This window comes from Siniperca chuatsi, linkage group LG4 (assembly GCF_020085105.1).
Source record: "Siniperca chuatsi isolate FFG_IHB_CAS linkage group LG4, ASM2008510v1, whole genome shotgun sequence".
Taxonomy (NCBI): domain Eukaryota; kingdom Metazoa; phylum Chordata; class Actinopteri; order Centrarchiformes; family Sinipercidae; genus Siniperca; species Siniperca chuatsi.
In genome coordinates this window covers 11,460,137-11,479,935 of record NC_058045.1, presented here as the reverse complement: position 1 = coordinate 11,479,935, position 19,799 = coordinate 11,460,137, and the positions used below count along the sequence as shown (strand labels likewise).

The 19,799-nt window shown below is 37.1% G+C and overlaps 4 protein-coding genes across 5 annotated transcripts; 2 read left to right on the top strand and 2 right to left on the bottom strand.

Annotated features, from left to right (window-relative positions):
• The first annotated feature begins 288 nt into the window (after positions 1-288).
• rps27l (ribosomal protein S27 like) lies at positions 289-1,993 on the top strand. Its single transcript, XM_044192021.1, has 4 exons — positions 289-393; positions 1,101-1,209; positions 1,487-1,597; positions 1,741-1,993. Exons 1-4 carry the CDS (start codon positions 388-390, stop codon positions 1,767-1,769), a joined length of 255 nt encoding a protein of 84 aa, XP_044047956.1. The 5' UTR covers positions 289-387; the 3' UTR covers positions 1,770-1,993.
• Positions 1,989-5,224, bottom strand: dnaja (DnaJ heat shock protein family (Hsp40) member A). The gene is made up of 8 exons (XM_044192009.1): positions 5,070-5,224; positions 4,521-4,667; positions 3,802-3,976; positions 3,587-3,691; positions 3,263-3,490; positions 2,940-3,170; positions 2,729-2,829; positions 1,989-2,628 (listed from the first exon to the last, which is right to left on the bottom strand). Exons 2-8 carry the CDS (start codon positions 4,650-4,652, stop codon positions 2,413-2,415), a joined length of 1,188 nt encoding a protein of 395 aa, XP_044047944.1. The 5' UTR covers positions 4,653-4,667; positions 5,070-5,224; the 3' UTR covers positions 1,989-2,412.
• Positions 5,225-6,199: 975 nt separating this feature from the next.
• On the top strand, positions 6,200-14,816 carry acsbg1 (acyl-CoA synthetase bubblegum family member 1). Its single transcript, XM_044192007.1, has 14 exons — positions 6,200-7,140; positions 10,102-10,157; positions 10,277-10,545; positions 10,666-10,754; positions 10,956-11,076; positions 11,157-11,237; positions 11,323-11,472; positions 11,629-11,805; positions 12,158-12,339; positions 12,503-12,736; positions 12,849-13,066; positions 13,249-13,388; positions 13,814-14,060; positions 14,190-14,816. Exons 1-14 carry the CDS (start codon positions 7,094-7,096, stop codon positions 14,264-14,266), a joined length of 2,088 nt encoding a protein of 695 aa, XP_044047942.1. The 5' UTR covers positions 6,200-7,093; the 3' UTR covers positions 14,267-14,816.
• idh3a (isocitrate dehydrogenase (NAD(+)) 3 catalytic subunit alpha) lies at positions 14,336-19,741 on the bottom strand. 2 transcript variants are annotated; one of them, XM_044192010.1, is made up of 11 exons: positions 19,617-19,741; positions 18,625-18,687; positions 18,384-18,467; positions 18,047-18,161; positions 17,482-17,669; positions 17,130-17,263; positions 16,936-17,038; positions 16,731-16,795; positions 15,811-15,895; positions 15,461-15,613; positions 14,336-15,372 (listed from the first exon to the last, which is right to left on the bottom strand). In XM_044192010.1, the coding sequence occupies exons 1-11, from the start codon at positions 19,641-19,643 to the stop codon at positions 15,289-15,291; spliced, it is 1,101 nt and encodes a 366-aa protein (XP_044047945.1). In that variant the 5' UTR covers positions 19,644-19,741; the 3' UTR covers positions 14,336-15,288. The 2 variants fall into 2 exon arrangements, with proteins under 2 accessions (XP_044047945.1, XP_044047946.1); XM_044192011.1 differs by having other exon boundaries at positions 19,624-19,646.
• Between the last annotated feature and the right edge of the window lie 58 nt (positions 19,742-19,799).

Sequence of the window (19,799 nt, the reverse complement as noted above, 5' to 3'; positions counted from 1 at the left end):
CAGAATTTGTTATAATGCTGATATTACAAAAGTTGAAAAATATCATGAAAATTAAATGTCACCTCTGTATCTGCAACAAACACATCGATAAACATGGGATGCAGATGCCAGATTTTTTTTCTCATTTAATTAGTTCATGAGAAAATATTCACAATGCCCATCTTTTTTGGAGAAATCCTTTAAAACAAATATTATAATTGCATCCTCACCAAGACTAATTTGGCTTAAGACCTAACTTTTTTACAAAGTTTCATTTAGTTTCAAGGCCGTTCTCAAGTTTTTAGCATGTCCTGTTGACCCCCCCAGGTCCAGTTCCTGCTTATGCACAGCTTGTTTCTGTCCAACTAGCCCACGTATGCGCAGGAAAGCGAGCGTAGCACGGTGAAAATGCCTGTAAGTTACAATGCTTTTGTGGTAATTTGTCTTGTCTGAGTTAATATGAAGTGCTATCAGCTGTCGGTGCTTTTTATTGTCGAGTTCCCACCGTCACACGGTGCTGTGCGGTCTGAAATCTCTTAGTTGTGTTGTTGACATGTAGCAGCAGCACATGGAGTGAAAGTTAGCTAACGTAGCCCCATCTGGCACGGGTGGCGACTACTTGCTGACACGCAACAGTATCAAACGTGAATGCGACATAACCTGTAGCGGAGTAATTTCGAACCAAGAAACAGTCGGTACCTATATTTGTTTTTAATACAAGACTCGTCTTACGGGTTTTTTTTCACCAGTTGGAGTTTACAAACACATTCAATTAACATTACTTTTATAGAAAAACTACAGTGTGTCTACTTATAGTCTTATGGTTTTCCATCGTTCATGCTAAAACGTTAGCTAATATCTGGACTTATTTGCCGTGTTTTCTGTAGATTTAAAAACATAACAAACGACTACTTAACTGTACCTTGACTGTCAGGAGTACCGTTGCATTATTAAAGAGTTTATAAGTGAGATCAGAAAAATTATGTACCTTTTAGCTTGATATACTACGAATCAAAAACTTGTTTTACCGGCTCAGGTCTAACATTAACGTTACTTAAAACTGTCTGTCAGATTAAATATCACCTCTGATTTGTATTTATTTTTTTTTTTTTTCATTCTAGCTGGCCAAAGACCTCCTCCACCCTACTATTGACCATGAGAGACGACAACATAAAAAGAAAAGACTTGTTCAGAGTCCTAACTCCTACTTTATGGACGTGAAGTGCCCAGGTAATGTATATCAAGAGTATATTTAAGTCCTCCTGGAAGTGTGATACATGCATAAAGAACAAGAATAGTTGTAGAATAGAGGTCAAGCGAAGGCTTGATGCACTGTTTTTAGGCCATTTGTTTGGTCACACATTGACTGATTACTCCTGTCATGTTTTTTGCAGTGATTTAGCCATCTTTTACATCGCATTACATATGAGTCATGAAAACTTAAGTGCATTTACAACAATACCTGTTGGGCCTATTGTTTGTTTACAGTTTAACACTGTCTTTGCAGGCTGCTACAAGATCACCACCGTGTTCAGCCATGCACAGACAGTGGTACTCTGTGTGGGATGCTCAACTGTGTTGTGCCAGTCAAAGGGAGGAAAGGCCAGACTGACAGAGGGTAAAACATCCACACAAAAAAAAACAAAAAAAAACTTATTGCTAGTGCTTTATACTTGTCAGGAGTATCAAGCAAAGTATCACAACCTTAAGCTGTACAAGTTGTAAGTAGAAGGCTGTCTAATGTTCATTTTGTCTTTACAGGTTGCTCTTTCAGGAGGAAGCAACATTAAACAGGGATCGCACACTTTATCATGTCTGTAATTAAGCCATGCTATTGATAAAATCCCATATTTTTCCATTGATTACAATGTAGTTGTGCATTCACTAATTACAGGTTCCATCACTGTACAGATGTCCAACTTTTATGATAAATTTATAGACTAGCAAAAATTTTAATATGCAAGAAACTTGTTGTAAAATCTCACCAAGTAAATAAAGAAAGTTGAAAGTAAAATTTGAAGCATTCTGGGACTTTTATTGAGAAATAACCAAAAATGTTTGTCATGACTGAAATTACCTTCACAGAAAGCATACAATTAGTCCTTTCTGAATTAAAGAAAACATTTGTGCCATAGATTTCTTAGGAAACATGTACATATAAAAGAGACATGGATTTTAAATAGAGAACATAAAAGACAGTAACACCAAAATACAGTTTTGATAACTTGGAGCACAAATAAAATGTGAAACGAATACCCCACTTGCATATCTGTGTCCCAGGAGTTGCTCAAAAAAAAAATGGCATTGGCAACAGCTTTAAACATAATGTTACTAATTTGCAGTATATTACTTTGTAAAAGGCATGTCAATCACAAAAAAAAAAAATGTACAAAGAAAATCCACACACTCTACAACCTTTATCATAGACTATGATTACTGTGTCTGACATTGCACTCCGCCTCTGGGACCCTCCTCATCTTCCTCATAAGCTTCCCTACTTTTGTTTTTCTGTTCTGTCCGCACATCCACCTCACAGAGTTCCACCTCCTCCACGTCATCAGTCATCATCACGTCCTCCCTGGGAGGAAGCAGTCTTTCCAGCTGGAACATGAGATGCTCTGGGAGCCAGTTTTTATCTGGGAATTCCACCTGCGGGATGAATTACAATTAGCTTTCTCTATAACAAAGAGATTTAAATTTAAATCCAGCTGTGTCACACTGCTGAAATGTTTTGCGTTCAGAGTCTTACCTGGAACTGAATGAACAGCTGTCCCTTTTCATAAGGATCTCTGTAAATTGGCATGCCCTCATTCTGAACACATTTGATGTCACCGTGCTTGATTACTTCACCTGTTGATAAAAAAAACAAGATGTTCATTAAATTTGAAATACAAATATTGTCTCCCAAAAAAAAAAACAAGCAAGCCAGCACTGGAGACCAGCCTATCTCAGTCACTTACCTGGCTGCGAGTTGATGATGAGTGTTCTGTTGTCTAATGTTTGAATGGTCTTCCTGAAACCACACAGGGCCTCAACAAGTTTGATGTTCATCTTCATTATCAAATTATCCTCTTGTCTCTGGAAAACGGGGTGCTCCTTCTGATCCAGCACAATGATTACATCTCCAGGCTCCAGTCCAGGTTCCTGGTCGCCTTCTCCATTGAATGTAATTTTCTGACCATCTTTCATACCTGCACAACACATTTATCTTCAGTTTAGTTTACGTTGCAAAACACATGTATACTAACTACAACTTTTCTTTTAAAATGTGAGTAAAACTTACCTTTGTCGATGTGAACTTCAAGAATTTTCTTCTTTCGTTCTACTTTGTGTCCATTGCAGTTCTTGCAGCGGTCCTTTGAGTTAAATTTCTCGCCCTGTCCCTGGCAGTCTGCACACATGCTTTGGATCTGCTGAATCATGCCTGGCCCAATCTGTTGCACCTTGATTTGTACTCCTTTTCCTTTGCAGTTTGAGCACTTCTCCAAGGCACCTTTCTTCCCACCATAACCTGTAATAAACAAGAAAATGTAATTTACTGAACTTTTGAACAATTTATTGTATATGGGATTTACAGAAAAAAAAAAAACTATACAACACTACGTACCATCACATTTTTCACAAATTACATTCTTCTGAAGTCCAAGCTTCCTGGTGGTTCCTTTGTACATCTCCTCCAGTGTCACGCCAAGCTGGTGGATGACATTCTTCCCTACAGGAAAGGCAGATGCATGCAAGTTAAAAAGTTACAGGTATTTGAATTATAAAATTACAAACAGCCTTCTGCTAGGTTACTTATAAAACTAATAAAATATATCGTACCCCTTCTCTCTCTCTGCATCCTTCCTCCACCTCCAAAGAACATGTTGAAAATGTCCATTGGGGAAGTTCCTCCACTCATGCCTCCCTCTTTGATTGCTTGTTCTCCTCCTTGGTCATACAAGTCTCTCTTCTGTGGATCTGACAGCACCTCATATGCTTGAGATATATGCTTGAACTGTGGAAATAAAACAAAAAAACATGAAATCATTTTTTGAAAAACAAGACTGCATTTAAAGCTTTCATAAATAATGATTCACTGCACTATACTCTCTAGTAAATTGTAATGACTGATATTAGTTTCATGTTTCTAGGATTACTTAATGCACATTTTCAACATATTTTATAATAATGCCACTGAATGTGCAGATGACTGGCATCTGTAATGTGTCAAAACAAGTTCTTTCCAAATTCAGCCTAATGAGCCCTTAAGTGTTAAGATATAGTCTACAAGGACAGTGAACGAGCACTTCATTCATTTTATTTTAAACATTAATTTCACAACTTCCTAATATTGTAGCCTGAAGCATTTCAACCCAGTATCAGGAGGACTAATGTCCCTGTACCTAACAGAGGAGCTGCGACTAGATCATTCCAGAAAGTTCCCGCTGTCAATTCAACAAGGCGTGCGGTTTAAAATTAGAAAGGGCACTTCCAGCGGTCCATAAACGGCTGCAGGGACGCCATTAAGGTCTCTAACGCTATATGTAACGCTAACTCACCTTCTCTCCTTCATTGGGGTTCTTGTCAGGGTGATATTTCAATGCGAGTTTTCTGTAGGCTTTCTTGATTTCCTCCGGCGAGGCTTTGGGGCTGACGCCCAAGAGATCGTAGTAGCCGGTCTCGCGAACCATGGTGACAACCTAAAACTAAATAAACCAGAAACACATTAACATATTAACCTACATAAAGATGTCAATTATTATCCAAGAGGTGTTCACGTTGGGATCCAATGATAAAGTAAGCGAAGTAGCCACATAACTCTACCTCTAACCCAAATCCTCCAAATTAACGTTAGCTAATATTACCCGATAACAAAGCTCACGGCCGCTAAACCTGAGCTTAAATATATTATAAATATAACGTTAACCCATGGCTAAAACACTGTCTATAACAGTAAACATATGCCTCAAACAACCAACGTGAGTAAACGTTAACATAGGCAGCGCATGTGGTTAAATGACAATTCCTGTCAACCATACACTTTACACAAACACACACACACACACCATACTTTCCTTCAAATTATAGTATAGTGTTATGTTACTTACTTGGCAGGTGTTATTACAATGCTAGCTTTCCCTCGAGTAACTGAGGCTGGTGAAGGAAGATGGCTGGCTCTTATAGCCGCTCCACAGTGCAGAACTTTCTGGAGAGCTCTGAGAAGAGGGGGCTGGGACTGCGGAGTCTAGAAAAGACCTGAGCGGAAAAAAGGCAAGAGGGAGGGGGGGCTGAAGGTTGCCAGATCAGCTTGTTATATATTATTCTTCGAAAGTCCACAATACCTTGGTTTGGTATAGTGTAGATAAAAGGTCAGTGGGTCAAGCAAAGGTGGAAGAAGTAACTTAGGCTACTCAGATCTTTTACTTTAGTAAAAGTACCAATTCAACAGTGCAGAAAATGTTACAAGTGGTCCTGCATTCACAATTTTACAAGTACTCACTGCAAAATGTATTTAAAGGATCAAAAGTAAAAGTCCTTGTTATACATAATGATATTATTATTATTATTATTCGGAATATATATATAGGCTATTATATAATTGGATTATAATTATAGATGAATTAATAAGATGTTATTATTGGTATTTAAGATATTATATACTGCTGAATAGCTTAATCTATAATGAGAATTTATTTGTTAACTATATTTTTTTATTAATAATATAAATGTAAAAAATAACTAGTAACTGAGGCTATTAAATAAATGTAGTGGAGTAAAAAGTACGATATTTCCCTCTGAAATGTAGTGAAGTAGAAGTATAAAGCATAAAATGGAAATACTAAAGTAAAGTAGAACTACCTCAAAATTGTACTGAAGTACAGTACTTGAGTAAATGCACTTACATTCCACCACTAGGGTCAAGGGCTCCTAAAGCATTTCGTGTAAAACAGCTACTTTGAACAAAAGTAGCAGGGGTAATTTCAGAACATTCCTACAGGGTTTGGGAAGTTTATCAAAAGTCTGTCAGGAAGTAAATTAGAATGGACTACAAGTAGTACATGCTTTATATAAAATAAGGTCTTTCTGTCACATAGGGACTATATACTGTATCAGAAGGGCTCAGTTCGACAGAATGAGCTACCTCAGTTGGCATAATGACCTAATTTATTTTTAAGCTCCTTTGGAAGTCCACTTTGATAAATATTTACCACCTGTCAGAAAAATTAACAACAATAAGAAAATATGCTTTGGGCTGGCTCTGCTATATATTTATTAAAGTATGCCTGTAAGGATACTGTATAGGGAGAGGAATTGAAATAACTCAGAGGAAAGAATGGCAAAATTTATCAAAATAGCCACTGATACCTGGGCTATAGTTTTCTTTCACACTGCACTAACTGAATTAGTGAAAGTATTCCTGCTTTTGCAGAAGACTCTTGGGGACCTATGCCATCACATAACAGCCATAAATATTGCACACCAAGGATGCAAGGATGATTGCATAACTGCAAAATGTAATGCATTTGTCTAATTGTTGTTGATCTAGAATTAACAGCTGCCTTGACTGGCTAAAGACCACAGGGTTTGAAGTATGTAAAAGGGGCTCCAAAATTGTTAAATTAAGTATTAAAGCTCTATGCAACTTTTTCAATGAACTGAGATTGTCTGTAGAGTAGGAGCCACATACAAACCCAATTGATCAACCTTTGAAATACTTAAATTTAAATATTGTGCTATTATAATTTCCATCCAACTCACATACCTTGGTGAAAGTATAGTATTGTTATGATTTGGGTTTTTACCATTCTGTGTGTGATTTAAGGGAAGATAATAATCAGTTTTACATATGAAAAGACTTAACTGATTTAAATTCAGGACATGGTCTTGAGCGAGCAGTCCAATCCACTGCACACGTGGACTTTCTGATTTGTTTCGCAACCATTAATGGATTCACGAGGCTTGTGAAACTGCATTTTTAGTTTACTAGTTCCTGAAAAATACATGTGTTATTATTAAAGAGTTTCTGTTTCACACCAGTCAGATTTTGAAAAGTGTCTCCTTTGAGCAAATCCAGAGGCTTGGTCCTACATAACCTGTAGCCACAATACCAGGACATCTACCAACTAACAGTATGGAATTTCCTGATGAAGGAAAGGGAGATGTTCAGCTTGTAACAAGGTAAGAAACCTAAATTTAACTTTTTTGTTTCTTTAATCTAGAGGATGAGGAGATGCTATAGTCTCATCAGACTACATTAATACCCTTAAATAGTAGTTTAACAATTCATCTGTATATTTTCAGTTTAGCTGTGGGAGAGGTCATAATACTTTCCAGTTAAGGTTGAATTAACCAGATTCACCAGTTAGCATGCAAATTCACTACAATACAAAATTAAAGTTAATTAAAGTGAAAAGTGATGACTGTTGGAACAGATTTAGTCACTGATTACTATGGCAGATACCAAAGAGTTTTTAGAATTGTTGGAATGTATGGCTAGATTTATTTATATCATGTGGTCTGAACATCAATATATCTTCTGTCACTGGCTCTGTCTGACCACCACTGCATGTTTTTTAACAGTTTTGATCTTTTTCTGCCAAGTACCACAGAACGTATTGTGATGTGAAGTAGCCACAACTCTTACATCACATATTGCAACTTAATAAAATAAACGTCTTAGTTAAAAAAAAAGACTTAGTTAATGATTTTAATGATAAAATGAAAACAGTGCTTTATGCCGTTGCTCTAATTACAACCAGGAAAATAACTACAAAAAGGCTGCCTCATGGAAAAATAGTCAAACCATGGAACTAAAAAGAGACTGCAGAATTGCTGAGCGCTGATGGTGAAAAACCATATTAGTAATACATCACAATATACTCACAGAAAAACTGAAAAATTACAAAAATGCAATTCGAAAATCACGGCAAGCGTACTTCTCAAAACTGATAAACACCAACATTCACAGTCCCAGATTGCTTTTTAATACAATAGATTCTCTGGTAAATCCCACAACTAACTACAGTATCAAGCTTCCAGGTTCTAAATGTGAAGAGTTTGCTGGCTTCTTCAGGGAGAAAATAATCAACATTAGATCTGGTATCTGCCAGCAGTACAAGCACACTGCACTTTTACCTATAATCTGTGTACAGAGTGATGTTAAGTTGGAACGTTTTGACTTGGTTGATGCTGAAATTCTGAGGAAAATTGTAAAAGAACTGAAACCCTCCACATGTTCACTTGACCCGATTCCTTCCTCCCTTTTAAAAACTAGTTTTAATTCTGTATCTGAAGACATCCTTGCCATAGTAAATCACTCCCTACATCTTGGTAGGTACTGATATTAAAATGGCTTTAGTAAAACATCTTTTAAAGAAAGGGAACCTCGATATTTGAACACCCAGCAATTTAAGTTTTTAATCAGCTAAGTACCTTTTTAAACTCAAGCACTAAATTGGAAATGTTTCAATCAGGTTTTAGGACACATCACAGCACAGAGACAGCCCTGCTAAAAGTAATGATATCAGAACAAATCTTGACAACAACTAGCCTTCGGTTCTGGTGTTACTTGGCTTTTGATACTGTGGACCACCACATTCTTTTATACAGATTAAGTGAGCATGTTGGCCTGTCTGGAATTGCTTTCAACTGATTTATCTCATATCTTTACAGAAGAAAATATTATGAGATTACCTGTGGGGTAACACAAGGATCAATTTTAGGACCCATACTTTTTAATTTGTACATGAAGCCAAGAAGCTAGAAATCTAGGATTGATTATGGACTGATTTCAATTTCAAGGCTCATGTGTGGGGTGTCATTTGAAAAACATCTCCAAAGTGAGGCCATTTTTCTCTCTGTGCAACACAGAGAGACTGATGCACGCTTTTATAACCAGCAGGCAAGACTACTGTAACGCTCTCCTTTCTGGTCTACCAAAGAAAACAATAAATCAGCTACAATTAGTTCAAGATTCTTCCGCACAAGTGCTGACTAAGACCAAAAGGAGAGCACACATTACACCTATTTTAAAGTCTTTACACTGGTTACCTGTTAGTTTTCGTATTGATATTAAAATTCTTTTGTTAGTTTATAAGGCACTACGTGACCTTGCACCAGACTACCTCTCAGGAATGCTTTTAGTTTATGAACCAGGAAGACCCCTTAGATCCTCCGGTTCTTCTCTTTTAGCTGTTCCACAAAGCAGAACAAAAACATTTGGAGATGCTGCATTCAGCCACGATGATCCAAGCCACTGGAACAGCCTTCCAAAGGATCTGAGAGCAGCTGAAAACATTGATATTTTTTAAACGTAAACTAAAAACCCATCTATTTAGTCTGGCTTTTACTTTAATATTATTTATAATTTTATGGTTTTATTATTTATATGTATTTTATCATTATTATCTATTTATTTTATTTTATTAATATTTTACTTTTATTATTGATTTATTGATTTTTTTACTATCTTAACTATACATATTCTATTGTTTTATTAATTTAACTTTTAGTTTTTTGATTGTTTTAGTGTGCATTAGTCTAAATCCATTTTTCATATCCTAAATTTTGTCAATCCCTTGTAAAACACTTTGAATTGCATTTGATTGGTCTGAAAAGTGTTATATAAATTGTGTGATTGATTGATTGATTGATTGATTGATTGATTGATTGATTGATTGATTGATTGATTGATTGATACTTTTGTTAGTCTGTATTCTTTATCGACACTTTTGCCCAAGTTGTCAAATGAATGTTCCTTTGTTGCTTTGTACTAAAATGGCCCTGTGCCACCACTCTACCAATATAGATAAGGAATGGAGAAGTCAATGTAGTCTCATTTAGTAGTTCACTAAATTAGAGAGTATTTTATGACATAGAAGGTTTGCAACCTTTACTTCCAAATTCTTTAGGTAAATCAAACTAAATATGCATCAGAATAATGGTTTTAATGAGTGAGAACAAACAGTCAAACAAAGCAAGGGGAATTTAGCTGTGCCAAAAGCCTGACATTGTGTTGGGTAAACAATGCAGCAAATTAGACCCATGTGATGGAGTGAACAGCAGCCCAAACATTTGCCACAATGTGAGGTGGAGTGTATATGAGCTGTTTGGAGCCCATGTTTCCTCTGTGTGTTTCAGTGTTCAGGAGTCTATGGCACACGATCAGACAGATAGTGAAGAACATGCCTCTGTAGGTGAGTTATGAGCACATGGGTCTGGGTCTAACACTGGTATGGTAACACACACACGGCTTTTATTCCTTTGTGGGAGGGACTACATTTGTTTTTCAGATTTGTTTTCTCTCACATCTCAGGAAAGAAAAACATAGAAGAGGAGTTTGCTGGCACACCTCTTGCTCCAGCTCATTCTCTCTGGACTACTGATGCTAAAGGTTCAGTAAGACTGAGAATTGAAGACGGGTGTCCAGAGGAACCTGTCACAGTTCACCAAATGTTCAAAGCCTCAGTTGAAAAATATGGAAACATGTACGCACTCGCCAGCAAGAAGAACAACAAATGGGAAAAGATAACTTTCTTAGAGTATTATCAATTATGCCGGAGAGCAGCCAGGAGCTTTATAAAGGTATGTTATACAAAAAGAGAACTTAATATCTACAGTACATACTAACTGACAAGTTTTGAGTACTATCTATGATCAGATTTGTAAAAAATGAAATAAAAATCGTTTTGTTAATGTGTGCAGCTTGGTTTAGAGCGATTCCATGGAGTGGCAATATTAGGATTCAATTCAGCAGAATGGTTCTTCTCTGCAGTCGGTGCCATCATGGCAGGGTGAGAAAGACACATCCTACAGCAACAACCAGACTTGCATAACACTAAGCACTGACCTGAATCAGCCTGTAACCCAAAAACACTGTGTAGTCGTTATTGTGCTGTTATCATTATTTCATGTGTTACATGCTACTGTTGCAATGACATTCACTAACTTATTTCTCTCTCCCATGTCTATAATGACCTGTATTCTTCCTACAGGGGGATAATGACAGGAATTTATGCCACAAACTCACCAGAAGCTTGCCACTACGTGGCTAGTGACTCCAAAGCCAACATTATTGTGGTGGAAAACCAAAAGCAATTGGATAAAATCCTGCAGGTACTGTTACTTAAATATATAAAGGTCTTTACCCACATGCAAAACATGCTGAGGTAAATTTCTCACCCTTGATACCATAGATATGTGACAGACTGCCCCATCTGAAAGCCATAGTGCAGTACAGTGGACACCCCCAGCAGAAGAGCTCCAATCTTTACTCTGTAAGTTCTCCTGACATGAAATGATATTGGTCAAAGAGACTGCAGAGCTCAGGATATGATGCTGTATGTTGCTGTTTTGGGACAGTGGGAGGAGTTCATGGAGCTGGGTCTGGATGTTTCTGAGGAAGAACTGGATGACATCATCAGCAGCCAGAGAGCCAACCAATGCTGCGTCCTGATCTACACCTCTGGCACCACAGGCAAGCCGAAGGGAGTCATGCTCAGTCATGACAATGTAAGCTTTCATGTGACTATTGTTAATCAGTGCTTATTCAGAGTCAGATGTTATGCAAGCAGTTGCATGTGTTGTAACTTCTTGTCACATTGTTACTTGATAGGCAAAAGCAGAAAAAAAGTAAACAAGGCTTCTGAATCTTTGATGAATATTCAGATCACATGGACTGCCAATCATGCCAGCAGGGCTGGGAACATGCAGCCGGCTGACACCAAACAGGAGTCACTAGTAAGCTACCTGCCTCTCAGCCACATCGCAGCTCAGATCTATGATCTCTGGACGGGCATCCAGTGGGGTGAGCTGGTGTACTTTGCACAGCCAGATGCCTTAAAGGTAAATAAAAATGCCAAGATCACACATAGGTTAATAGCATAACTTAAAGGTCTGATATCAGGCTTGAAAAGTGAAAATAATTTGTTTAAGAATAAGCACTTTTTCATGAATCAAACTTTTACTCAATTAAGGATAAAAGCAATGAGATAAGGCTCTACTGTGGTTACAACTACAGAGAGGTTTTTTCACAATTGTTTTCACAGACCTCCCAAAATTAATTGCTTGCAAGTACTTGAGTTGTTCTCATAAATTATACTAATATACAAACAAAATTTTAGCTGTGCAAGAAATTGAAGAAACTGCCTGATTTAATATATGGTTTTAAACTATTTATGTACATAATTCTTTGTAGGGAAGCCTCATAACAACACTGCGAGAAGTTTGTCCTACATCCCACATGGGTGTCCCACGGGTATGGGAGAAGATGATGGAGAAGATAAAACAGGGAATTAGTGAGTGTGGATATGTGAAAAAGAAACTGGTGACATGGGCAATGTCAGTCAGTATGGAAGCCAATCAAAAGTGCATGCAAAAGTAAGTTCAGATGAAGCCTGAATTTTGTGAATAATTCTTAATGCAATGTGAATACATTTGAGGATTTGAATGATCCCACAAGTAAACACACATGAATTCGTGTGATCAATCAAAGAGAGATTATTTCATTATATTGATATTTCACTTATTTCTATTTTTTCAGGGATGATGAGAAACCATTCCTCTTTTTCCTGGCTGACAGCTTTGTGCTGCAGAAGCTTCGGGCTGAGCTGGGCCTGTCTTGCTGTCAGAAGTTCTTCTCTGGAGCAGCACCAATCGGAAGTGAAACAGTGCAGTTTTTCCTGGGCCTGAACATCTGGCTGTATGAGGCGTATGGCATGAGTGAGAGCACAGGACCCCACTTTATGTCAGGTCCCAAAGCTTACAAACTACCAAGGTAAAAATTCAAGGGTCGTAACAATTGTATGTACAATTTGTTATGCTTAAGTGCTTTAAATTTGAATTTTATGAATATAAAATAACAGAGAGAATTCTTTTCTCTGACACAGCTGTGGCAAGGTGGTGCCTGGCTGTCGATACAAAATGGCCAACATAGACTCTGACGGGACAGGTGAAATTTGCTTTTGGGGACGTAACATTTTCATGGGTTTCCTCAATGTGGAAGACAAAACAAGAGAAGCTTTTGATGAAGATGGATGGCTGCATTCTGGAGACCTGGGGAAGATAGACGAAGAGGGTTTCTTGTACATCACAGGGAGAATTAAAGGTAGAGCTATCTGAGCAAATAAGGCTATTGTGAGAAAGTTGCTTGTCTTACGTCATCAGCTCACAGTCTGTACATTACCCACACCTGAGCACATGTTGTTCTGGACAGAAGATACAGCTCCATTGTCCTTGTAATGAGTCATAAACAGCAGTAATGTCCGGGTGCCCTCTCTCTCCATTCAGAGTTGATCATCACTGCTGGAGGGGAGAATGTCCCCCCTGTTCCCATAGAGGAAGCAGTGAAGAGGGAGCTACCTATCATCAACAATGCCATGCTCATAGGAGACAAGAAGAAATTCTTGTCAATGCTTTTGACCCTAAAGGTAATCTGCCATTAGTTTGTATCCAAATAATGGAAAATGGTATGCTGTACTGTATTCTTGACATCAACCATATTATGTAACTGTATCTATGCAAATAAACCTGTACACGATGAACATCTATGGACATAAATAAACATTTACACAGCAGCTATGTGCGTACCAAAGGGAAATATATAGTCCCTTTACATTTACTTTAAATAATGCTTTGAAATACTTTTTTTCTTACTTGAAATGCAGTTGTAGTAGTTTTTGTTTAGTGTTCTTCTTGTCAAACTCCCCAGAAAGACTTGACAAACCAGGAAGTAAAAATGAGGTGAAGCAATTAAAATAACTGGTTTCACAAATTACTGCAATTGTTCATTTTCACAGTCACGATTCATGTGGAAATATATATATGATTCCAGGAATTTAATTATGTGTTCCAGTGCTGTAGCAATACAGAAACCATGGAGCCAACAGAGGAGCTGAGTATGGAGGCTGTGGTGTTTTGCCAACAGCTAGGCAGCCAAGCAACCAAAGTGTCTGACATCATTGGAGGAAATAACAAAGAAGTGTACCGGGCAATTCAAGAGGGAATCGACAGAGTCAACTCTGCAGCTACCTCTAATGCCCACCGCATACAAAAGTGGACTATTCTCAGAAAGGACTTTTCTGTTTCTGGAGGAGAGCTGGGTAAATTTAGCAGAACATCGATCAGTAGACAATATTATATACTAAATAGATAATGCTTTTTGTATTGAAAGCCATGCAATTTGGAGACTGCTGTGAACTATTGCTCATTATATTGTTTTCTCATTCCAGGTCCCACAATGAAGCTTCGTCGCCCTGTCGTGTTGGAGATGTACCACAAGGTCATAGAGAGCTTCTATCAAGAATAGTGTCATGTTCCTAGAGAAATGACTGTTTAACTGTTAGTATGAAAATCACGACACTTGCATATGTCATCATTCTTGTGGACATGCATGGAATTTAATTATGTGTCTTGTGTACAGAATGCAGAACCATATTTAATTTGTTAATATTTAAGAGTAAACCAAGATTAAGTTTTAAATACACTGCAGTGCATAATACTTGCTATTACAAAACCGAGAATTTTACAAAGTCACAACATTTTGATGCATCTTGTCATAGACTGAAATATTTGTTTCTAATTTATTTTTGTCTATAGTCAACAATTTATTTTTACTGCTTCAAAATCATACGTGTTACTTGCATGACAGGATCTGACTCTGCATTTTGTGTAAATTAGGTGGTATTTAGTATATGGTTTATACCAATTCAGATAATAACTCACAAAAACGTGAACATAACTTTTACCAGGATTCTAATCACAGGGGTCACAGAGTCATCATGAAAGCAGATGAGAGGGCTTATGACACCCACAAAAGTCGTTTGCATAACACTGAATAAAAAGTCTGGCATTTCTGATATCATTGTAATATTCATTTTATACATTCGTGATATTTGCAGAAGGAAAAAAAGTATAACATGAAAAAAAGATTTTGCGCAAAACATCTGAAAGTTTCAAGTTATCGATTTCTAATTATGTTTAAATCATTAAAGCCAAGTGTTTTTTTTAACTGCATAAATGTTAAATATATCCACAAACACAATACATTATAATACATAATACAATTCAGCCAATAAAGAGACAATATCCACCACAGATTGAACAGTTTAGGAATAAAATGCATATCACATATACAGTAACTGTTGGTCAAGAGTTTTAAGACAATGTTTTGGAGTGTGCAGAGAAAAAAATAAAACATTCAGAATCTCAAACTCCTGAGGTTTTTTTTTAAATACATATTTTGGTTTAAAATGTGCAGATACAATATGACATGATGATATAAAGGGATCTAAACCCTAACAATTAACTCACGGCCCCTTTAGCATTCTTTTAGTCCATATCCCGCACTCTTTGACATATTGCTTCAGTAAATTCTGAGCACTTTGAGTTTCCTCCCAGGTCTTTTGTTAGAACCTTGAAGACAGATAACAAAAGCATTATGAATCAGAATAGGAACATAGTACCAAAACAGCATGTCCTCATGTCTTGAAAAGTAGATTACCTCTCTGTCTCGAATGGTGTCAAAGCAGGCAGTTTCAATCTTCTTGGCGTGGCCGTGTAGGCCCATGTGCCGCAGCATCATGACTGCACTGAGCAGCAAGGCGGTGGGGTTGGCCATGTCTTTTCCTGCTATATCTGGGGCAGTTCCATGAACCTGACAGGAGAAATTAATCACAATCCATCATCCTGAATGACATTTCTATAAAAATTGAATTTGAAACTTTTATGTGTCTTCACTAACTCATCTCACACCGTAAAGTTCAACTGTGCAACTTCTACTTTGATCATGGGAGCAATTGTGAAACCCGTGAAGAAAAAGGAGTCTGACAAATGTGAATAAAAAGAACATACCGACTCAAATATGGCAACACCATTGGCGCCAATGTTTCCACTAGGAGTCACTCCAAGACCTCCAATTAGTCCAGCACAAAGATCACTTTAACGGGAAACACATACTGTTATTCTTGTTCATACACCTTGACCTTGCTAATTAGATTTTATGTACACAGACACATCATTTTGAACTGATGCATACAATTTCAGTTCTATTTGCCATAACATCTCCAGTATTTAGTGACATTTTTAGTCACCTTTTCTTTCACTGATGTTAAATTATTACAGTTCAGGTTAGCCTAAATTCTTAATTGTTAATTTACCTTCTTACACATCATTATTTTCTGTTAATATACTGCCTGGTTGAATCCACCCAGTCAGCACTACTCTCATGGTTTTAACACATTTTTACATGTACAATGCACAAGTGTGTGTACAGTACAAGAATGTACAAATATGGAGGATTTGCTACATGTCAATTGCATTTTCTGGCAAAGTAAATATTGCTGAGAGAAAGGTAGGGAGTTTCTCATATCAAGAACATCTATATCCAAGGATGTGAGAGAGCTACAGACAGGCAGGTGTTTCTTCTAGTAAACAGTTGTAATGGTGCATGTTTTTATGCCTCTAATATCATACCAATAAAATACTTTTGTGTTTGATTATTGACCAATCAAAAGCATCCAATTCCCTCAGGAGGAGCGTAGTATGGAAGGGGACTGTGAGGTTTAAAATATGATGCCAGAAAAATTGTTGTTGTCCTGCATTCTGAATCCAGACCCTTATTTCGTATTCCAGATTACAAACCTGATAGTGGTTATATATTTAAAGTTATTGAAGGCTGAACAAGGAGAAGAAATTCAACCACAACAATATGTTGCTATTTGGTGCAGTTTAATGATGCACAAAAATAACGGAGAACATGCAATCTATCTTACCTCAAGATGTCTCCATACAAATTTGGCATCACTAATACATCAAACTGTGTGGGATCCTGTACCATCTGTAAAAACAGGTATAAATAATGCCACTATTAATTAGGAATGTTAAATATGCAAAATTTCAAACAAAACATTGCTTCTTATCCAACTGAAACATGTATACACACTAAACAAATTCATAATAAAAGCTATTGAGACTTACGTTAAGGCACACAGTATCCAAGTACATCTCATTGAATTTTACATCATTGTGCTTTTCAGCAGCCTCTCTGCATTTTCGAAGGAAAAGCCCATCTGACATGCGCCTATAAAAAATGTCAGCAGAGGAATACCATTTAATTTTAGCAAAAAGCTTTAAAATGACAAATTACTTTACTTGTACTGAATACAACTTACATAATATTGGCCTTATGAACAGCAGTAACACTGGCCCTCTGATTATTTCTGGCATATTCAAAAGCATACTCTGCGATGCGTTGGCTGGCTTGCTCTGTAATGAGCTTAATACTCTGTACAACTCCATCAACAATCTGAAAATATACAAATCCAAGAAAGATTTAGGTAAAATCTGTAAACTATAAATAGTGTTTGAGTGATTTCAACAAAATGCTAACAGATTCTATTCATAAATATCAAAAGGTGTCTATGCTGGGGAAGCAAAAAAAGATGATGAGAAAGAAAATGTATCAACTAGAAAATTATAAAAATGTAACAACTAGACAAGTAATGTGTTGTTAAAGGGTCTTACCACATGTTCAATCCCACTGTATTCTCCCTCAGTGTTCTCCCTGATGGTGACCAGGTTCACATCAGTGTAGGGGGTTTTGTAGCCCTCAATGGACACACAGGGACGCACATTGGCATAAAGGTCAAAGGTTTTCCTCAGCAGCAGGTTCATAGAGGGATGGCCAGCAGCTATTGGCGTCTTCAAAGGACCTGTAGATTGGTAAGTAATTCAAAATGATTTACTAGTTCACCTGCCAACACAAAAAGAAAACACCTTTTTGGAGGGATAAGATCTAAACCAATGTGCCATGTTTGTACTGAACAGTAATGTATCAGTTACTTATTCGTAAAAACCTCTTTCCAAAACAAAGGATAAAATTATATTATTGGTCTTGTAGTTTCTTAGGTTTGGCGAGTGTAATTTACATCTCTAGAACAATTCCACTTCCCATTTTTTGCTGTGAGATTAGTTACTAGTCCCTTGAATAAAAAAAGTATGATAATATCATCATCACCATCAGCAATAACTCAATGGCAATTAATCCCATTTTTATTTTAAGTAATTATAAGTGTATTAAGCAGGTTACCTTTTAGGCCAATTTTGTTCCTGTCCATCGATTCTTTGGCATCAGGAGGGATCATCCATTTGCCACCAGGTCCTTGGATGGCTGTAACATTTCTCTCTTCCCACTGAATAGGTGCCTAGATCAAAAGTGTATGTACAGCAAAATCACTACATTAGTTTACATTATGCAATTTTTTAAAGATTTTAATTGTGTTTCTGATTTGATCTGATTTTGTTTGTTGAGTATCAATGATGGAGTAATACAAATAAAGTGTTATCTATTGCAACATCAAAACTAATTTTGCTGGTTAATGTTCCTGGTGAAAAATTATGGTTTTTTCTGCTCCTCCAGAACTAACTTTAGCTGCTTCAAATATCTTCATAACAGCAGTGGAGATCTCTGGACCAATTCCATCACCAGGGATTAAAGTAACAGTTTGAATCTGTGAGGCAGAACAAAGAATAAAGATACATAACATTCAATGATAAAAGAATAATTATGCACTTCAGAGACACAGAGTCACAATTTAATACAAGCAATAAGTTACATCAAAAATCTTCAAGAACATTTTACTGTAGCTCTAGAGGAAAGATACATACCCCACGGGTGAACATCCTGGGTTGTGGAGTCTCTTTCTTCAAAGCTCCAACCACCCATGATACCTGACAATCAAAAAGGGCTAGGTTTTAACAGGCACAAATCAAACACTCCCCCCCAATATAAGCTGTTATAATTCGACAGCATAGATACAGTTATAAATACATGAACTGAAATATTGTACATTTCTGATAATAGGGAAAAAAATATTAAAAACAGAGCTAGGATGTAATGTGAATTGAGCAAAGCTTACTGGAGTAGTGGGCATACTAGGAACAGAATGACCCAAGAATTGTGCACTCTCATGCTTTACTATGCAGCATACTTGATGTAATACAGAATGATAGATCGATCGAACGATAGATAGATAGATCCACAGCAGAAGTTAGTTCTTGTTAAATAGCATGTTAGCTGTGTTGAAAAGGGAATTTTCTGTTGTCTTGTCTTCAGTTATTGACTATTAACAAATTAACTAGCCTTGGCTGATGATAAACATCATCACCCTGGTAGTAGGTAGGCCCTTGACCCTCGCCCATACACTACCCCAAAATGTTTTATCTTTTCCATTAAGCGATAAACCCCACTTTCTAAGCAAATTAAGAATCTGTAGATGAGGGACATTTCATAGACATTTGTTGCCATAATGTAACTAGTTTTGACAGAAAGTGTTAAACTTAAGCAATCAGCTATAAACTAACTTTTACTACAATGAATGATAAAAGGAAACATGTAACTAGCTAACAACTCTTTTCGGTAAATGCTAACTTACTAGTTAAAGGGCAGTCAAGAGTCAGGTTGCTATAGTAACTACAAGCAAGTAGCCTGTGCGTTAGCGCCTAGCTTGCTAGCTGGGTAGGTACTGTACTGTCTCTGGTATGCCTGCCGTCTTTGACTGTGTGACCGACAGTCAAATAGCCTTACGTCACACAATTGAAACACAGTGCCATGTGTTTGGTGCAATAATTATGAACGATACATGTTTTCCCGTACATACCGCTGACCTCCAAGTCTTCCCTGCCATCCTAAACCAGCCAAGGTCGATGCAGCAGCAGGAGCAGCACTTGTCAAGCTAGCCACAATACAAAGCGGATTTCCGTTCTGAACGCCGACCGCCCACTCCCAAATAAACCCTTATTAAATAATTTTACATATTAGATAACGTCATGATTCATGAGAA

What these genes read in the sequence shown, in the direction of transcription:
- idh3a (XM_044192010.1), bottom strand. Translation starts at nt 19,643, where the DNA reads ATGGCAGGGAAGACTTGGAGGTCAGCG. An exon ending in AGATATTTGAAGCAGCTAAA is followed by an intron (nt 18,162 to 18,383) that starts GTTAGTTCTGGA and finishes CTTTTGATCTAG; the next exon opens with GCACCTATTCAGTGGGAAGA. An exon ending in ACAGTGGGATTGAACATGTG is followed by an intron (nt 17,264 to 17,481) that starts GTAAGACCCTTT and finishes GTATATTTTCAG; the next exon opens with ATTGTTGATGGAGTTGTACA.
- acsbg1 (XM_044192007.1), top strand. Translation starts at nt 7,094, where the DNA reads ATGGAATTTCCTGATGAAGGAAAGGGAGATGTTCAGCTTGTAACAAG. An exon ending in CAGCCAGGAGCTTTATAAAG is followed by an intron (nt 10,546 to 10,665) that starts GTATGTTATACA and finishes TAATGTGTGCAG; the next exon opens with CTTGGTTTAGAGCGATTCCA. An exon ending in AATCAAAAGTGCATGCAAAA is followed by an intron (nt 12,340 to 12,502) that starts GTAAGTTCAGAT and finishes CTATTTTTTCAG; the next exon opens with GGATGATGAGAAACCATTCC.
- rps27l (XM_044192021.1), top strand. An exon ending in TATGGACGTGAAGTGCCCAG is followed by an intron (nt 1,210 to 1,486) that starts GTAATGTATATC and finishes CTGTCTTTGCAG; the next exon opens with GCTGCTACAAGATCACCACC. An exon ending in AAAGGCCAGACTGACAGAGG is followed by an intron (nt 1,598 to 1,740) that starts GTAAAACATCCA and finishes TTGTCTTTACAG; the next exon opens with GTTGCTCTTTCAGGAGGAAG.
- dnaja (XM_044192009.1), bottom strand. Translation starts at nt 4,652, where the DNA reads ATGGTTCGCGAGACCGGCTACTACGATCTCTTGGGCGTCAGCCCCAAA. An exon ending in ACCCCAATGAAGGAGAGAAG is followed by an intron (nt 3,977 to 4,520) that starts GTGAGTTAGCGT and finishes TTATTTCCACAG; the next exon opens with TTCAAGCATATATCTCAAGC. An exon ending in AATTTGTGAAAAATGTGATG is followed by an intron (nt 3,491 to 3,586) that starts GTACGTAGTGTT and finishes TGTTTATTACAG; the next exon opens with GTTATGGTGGGAAGAAAGGT.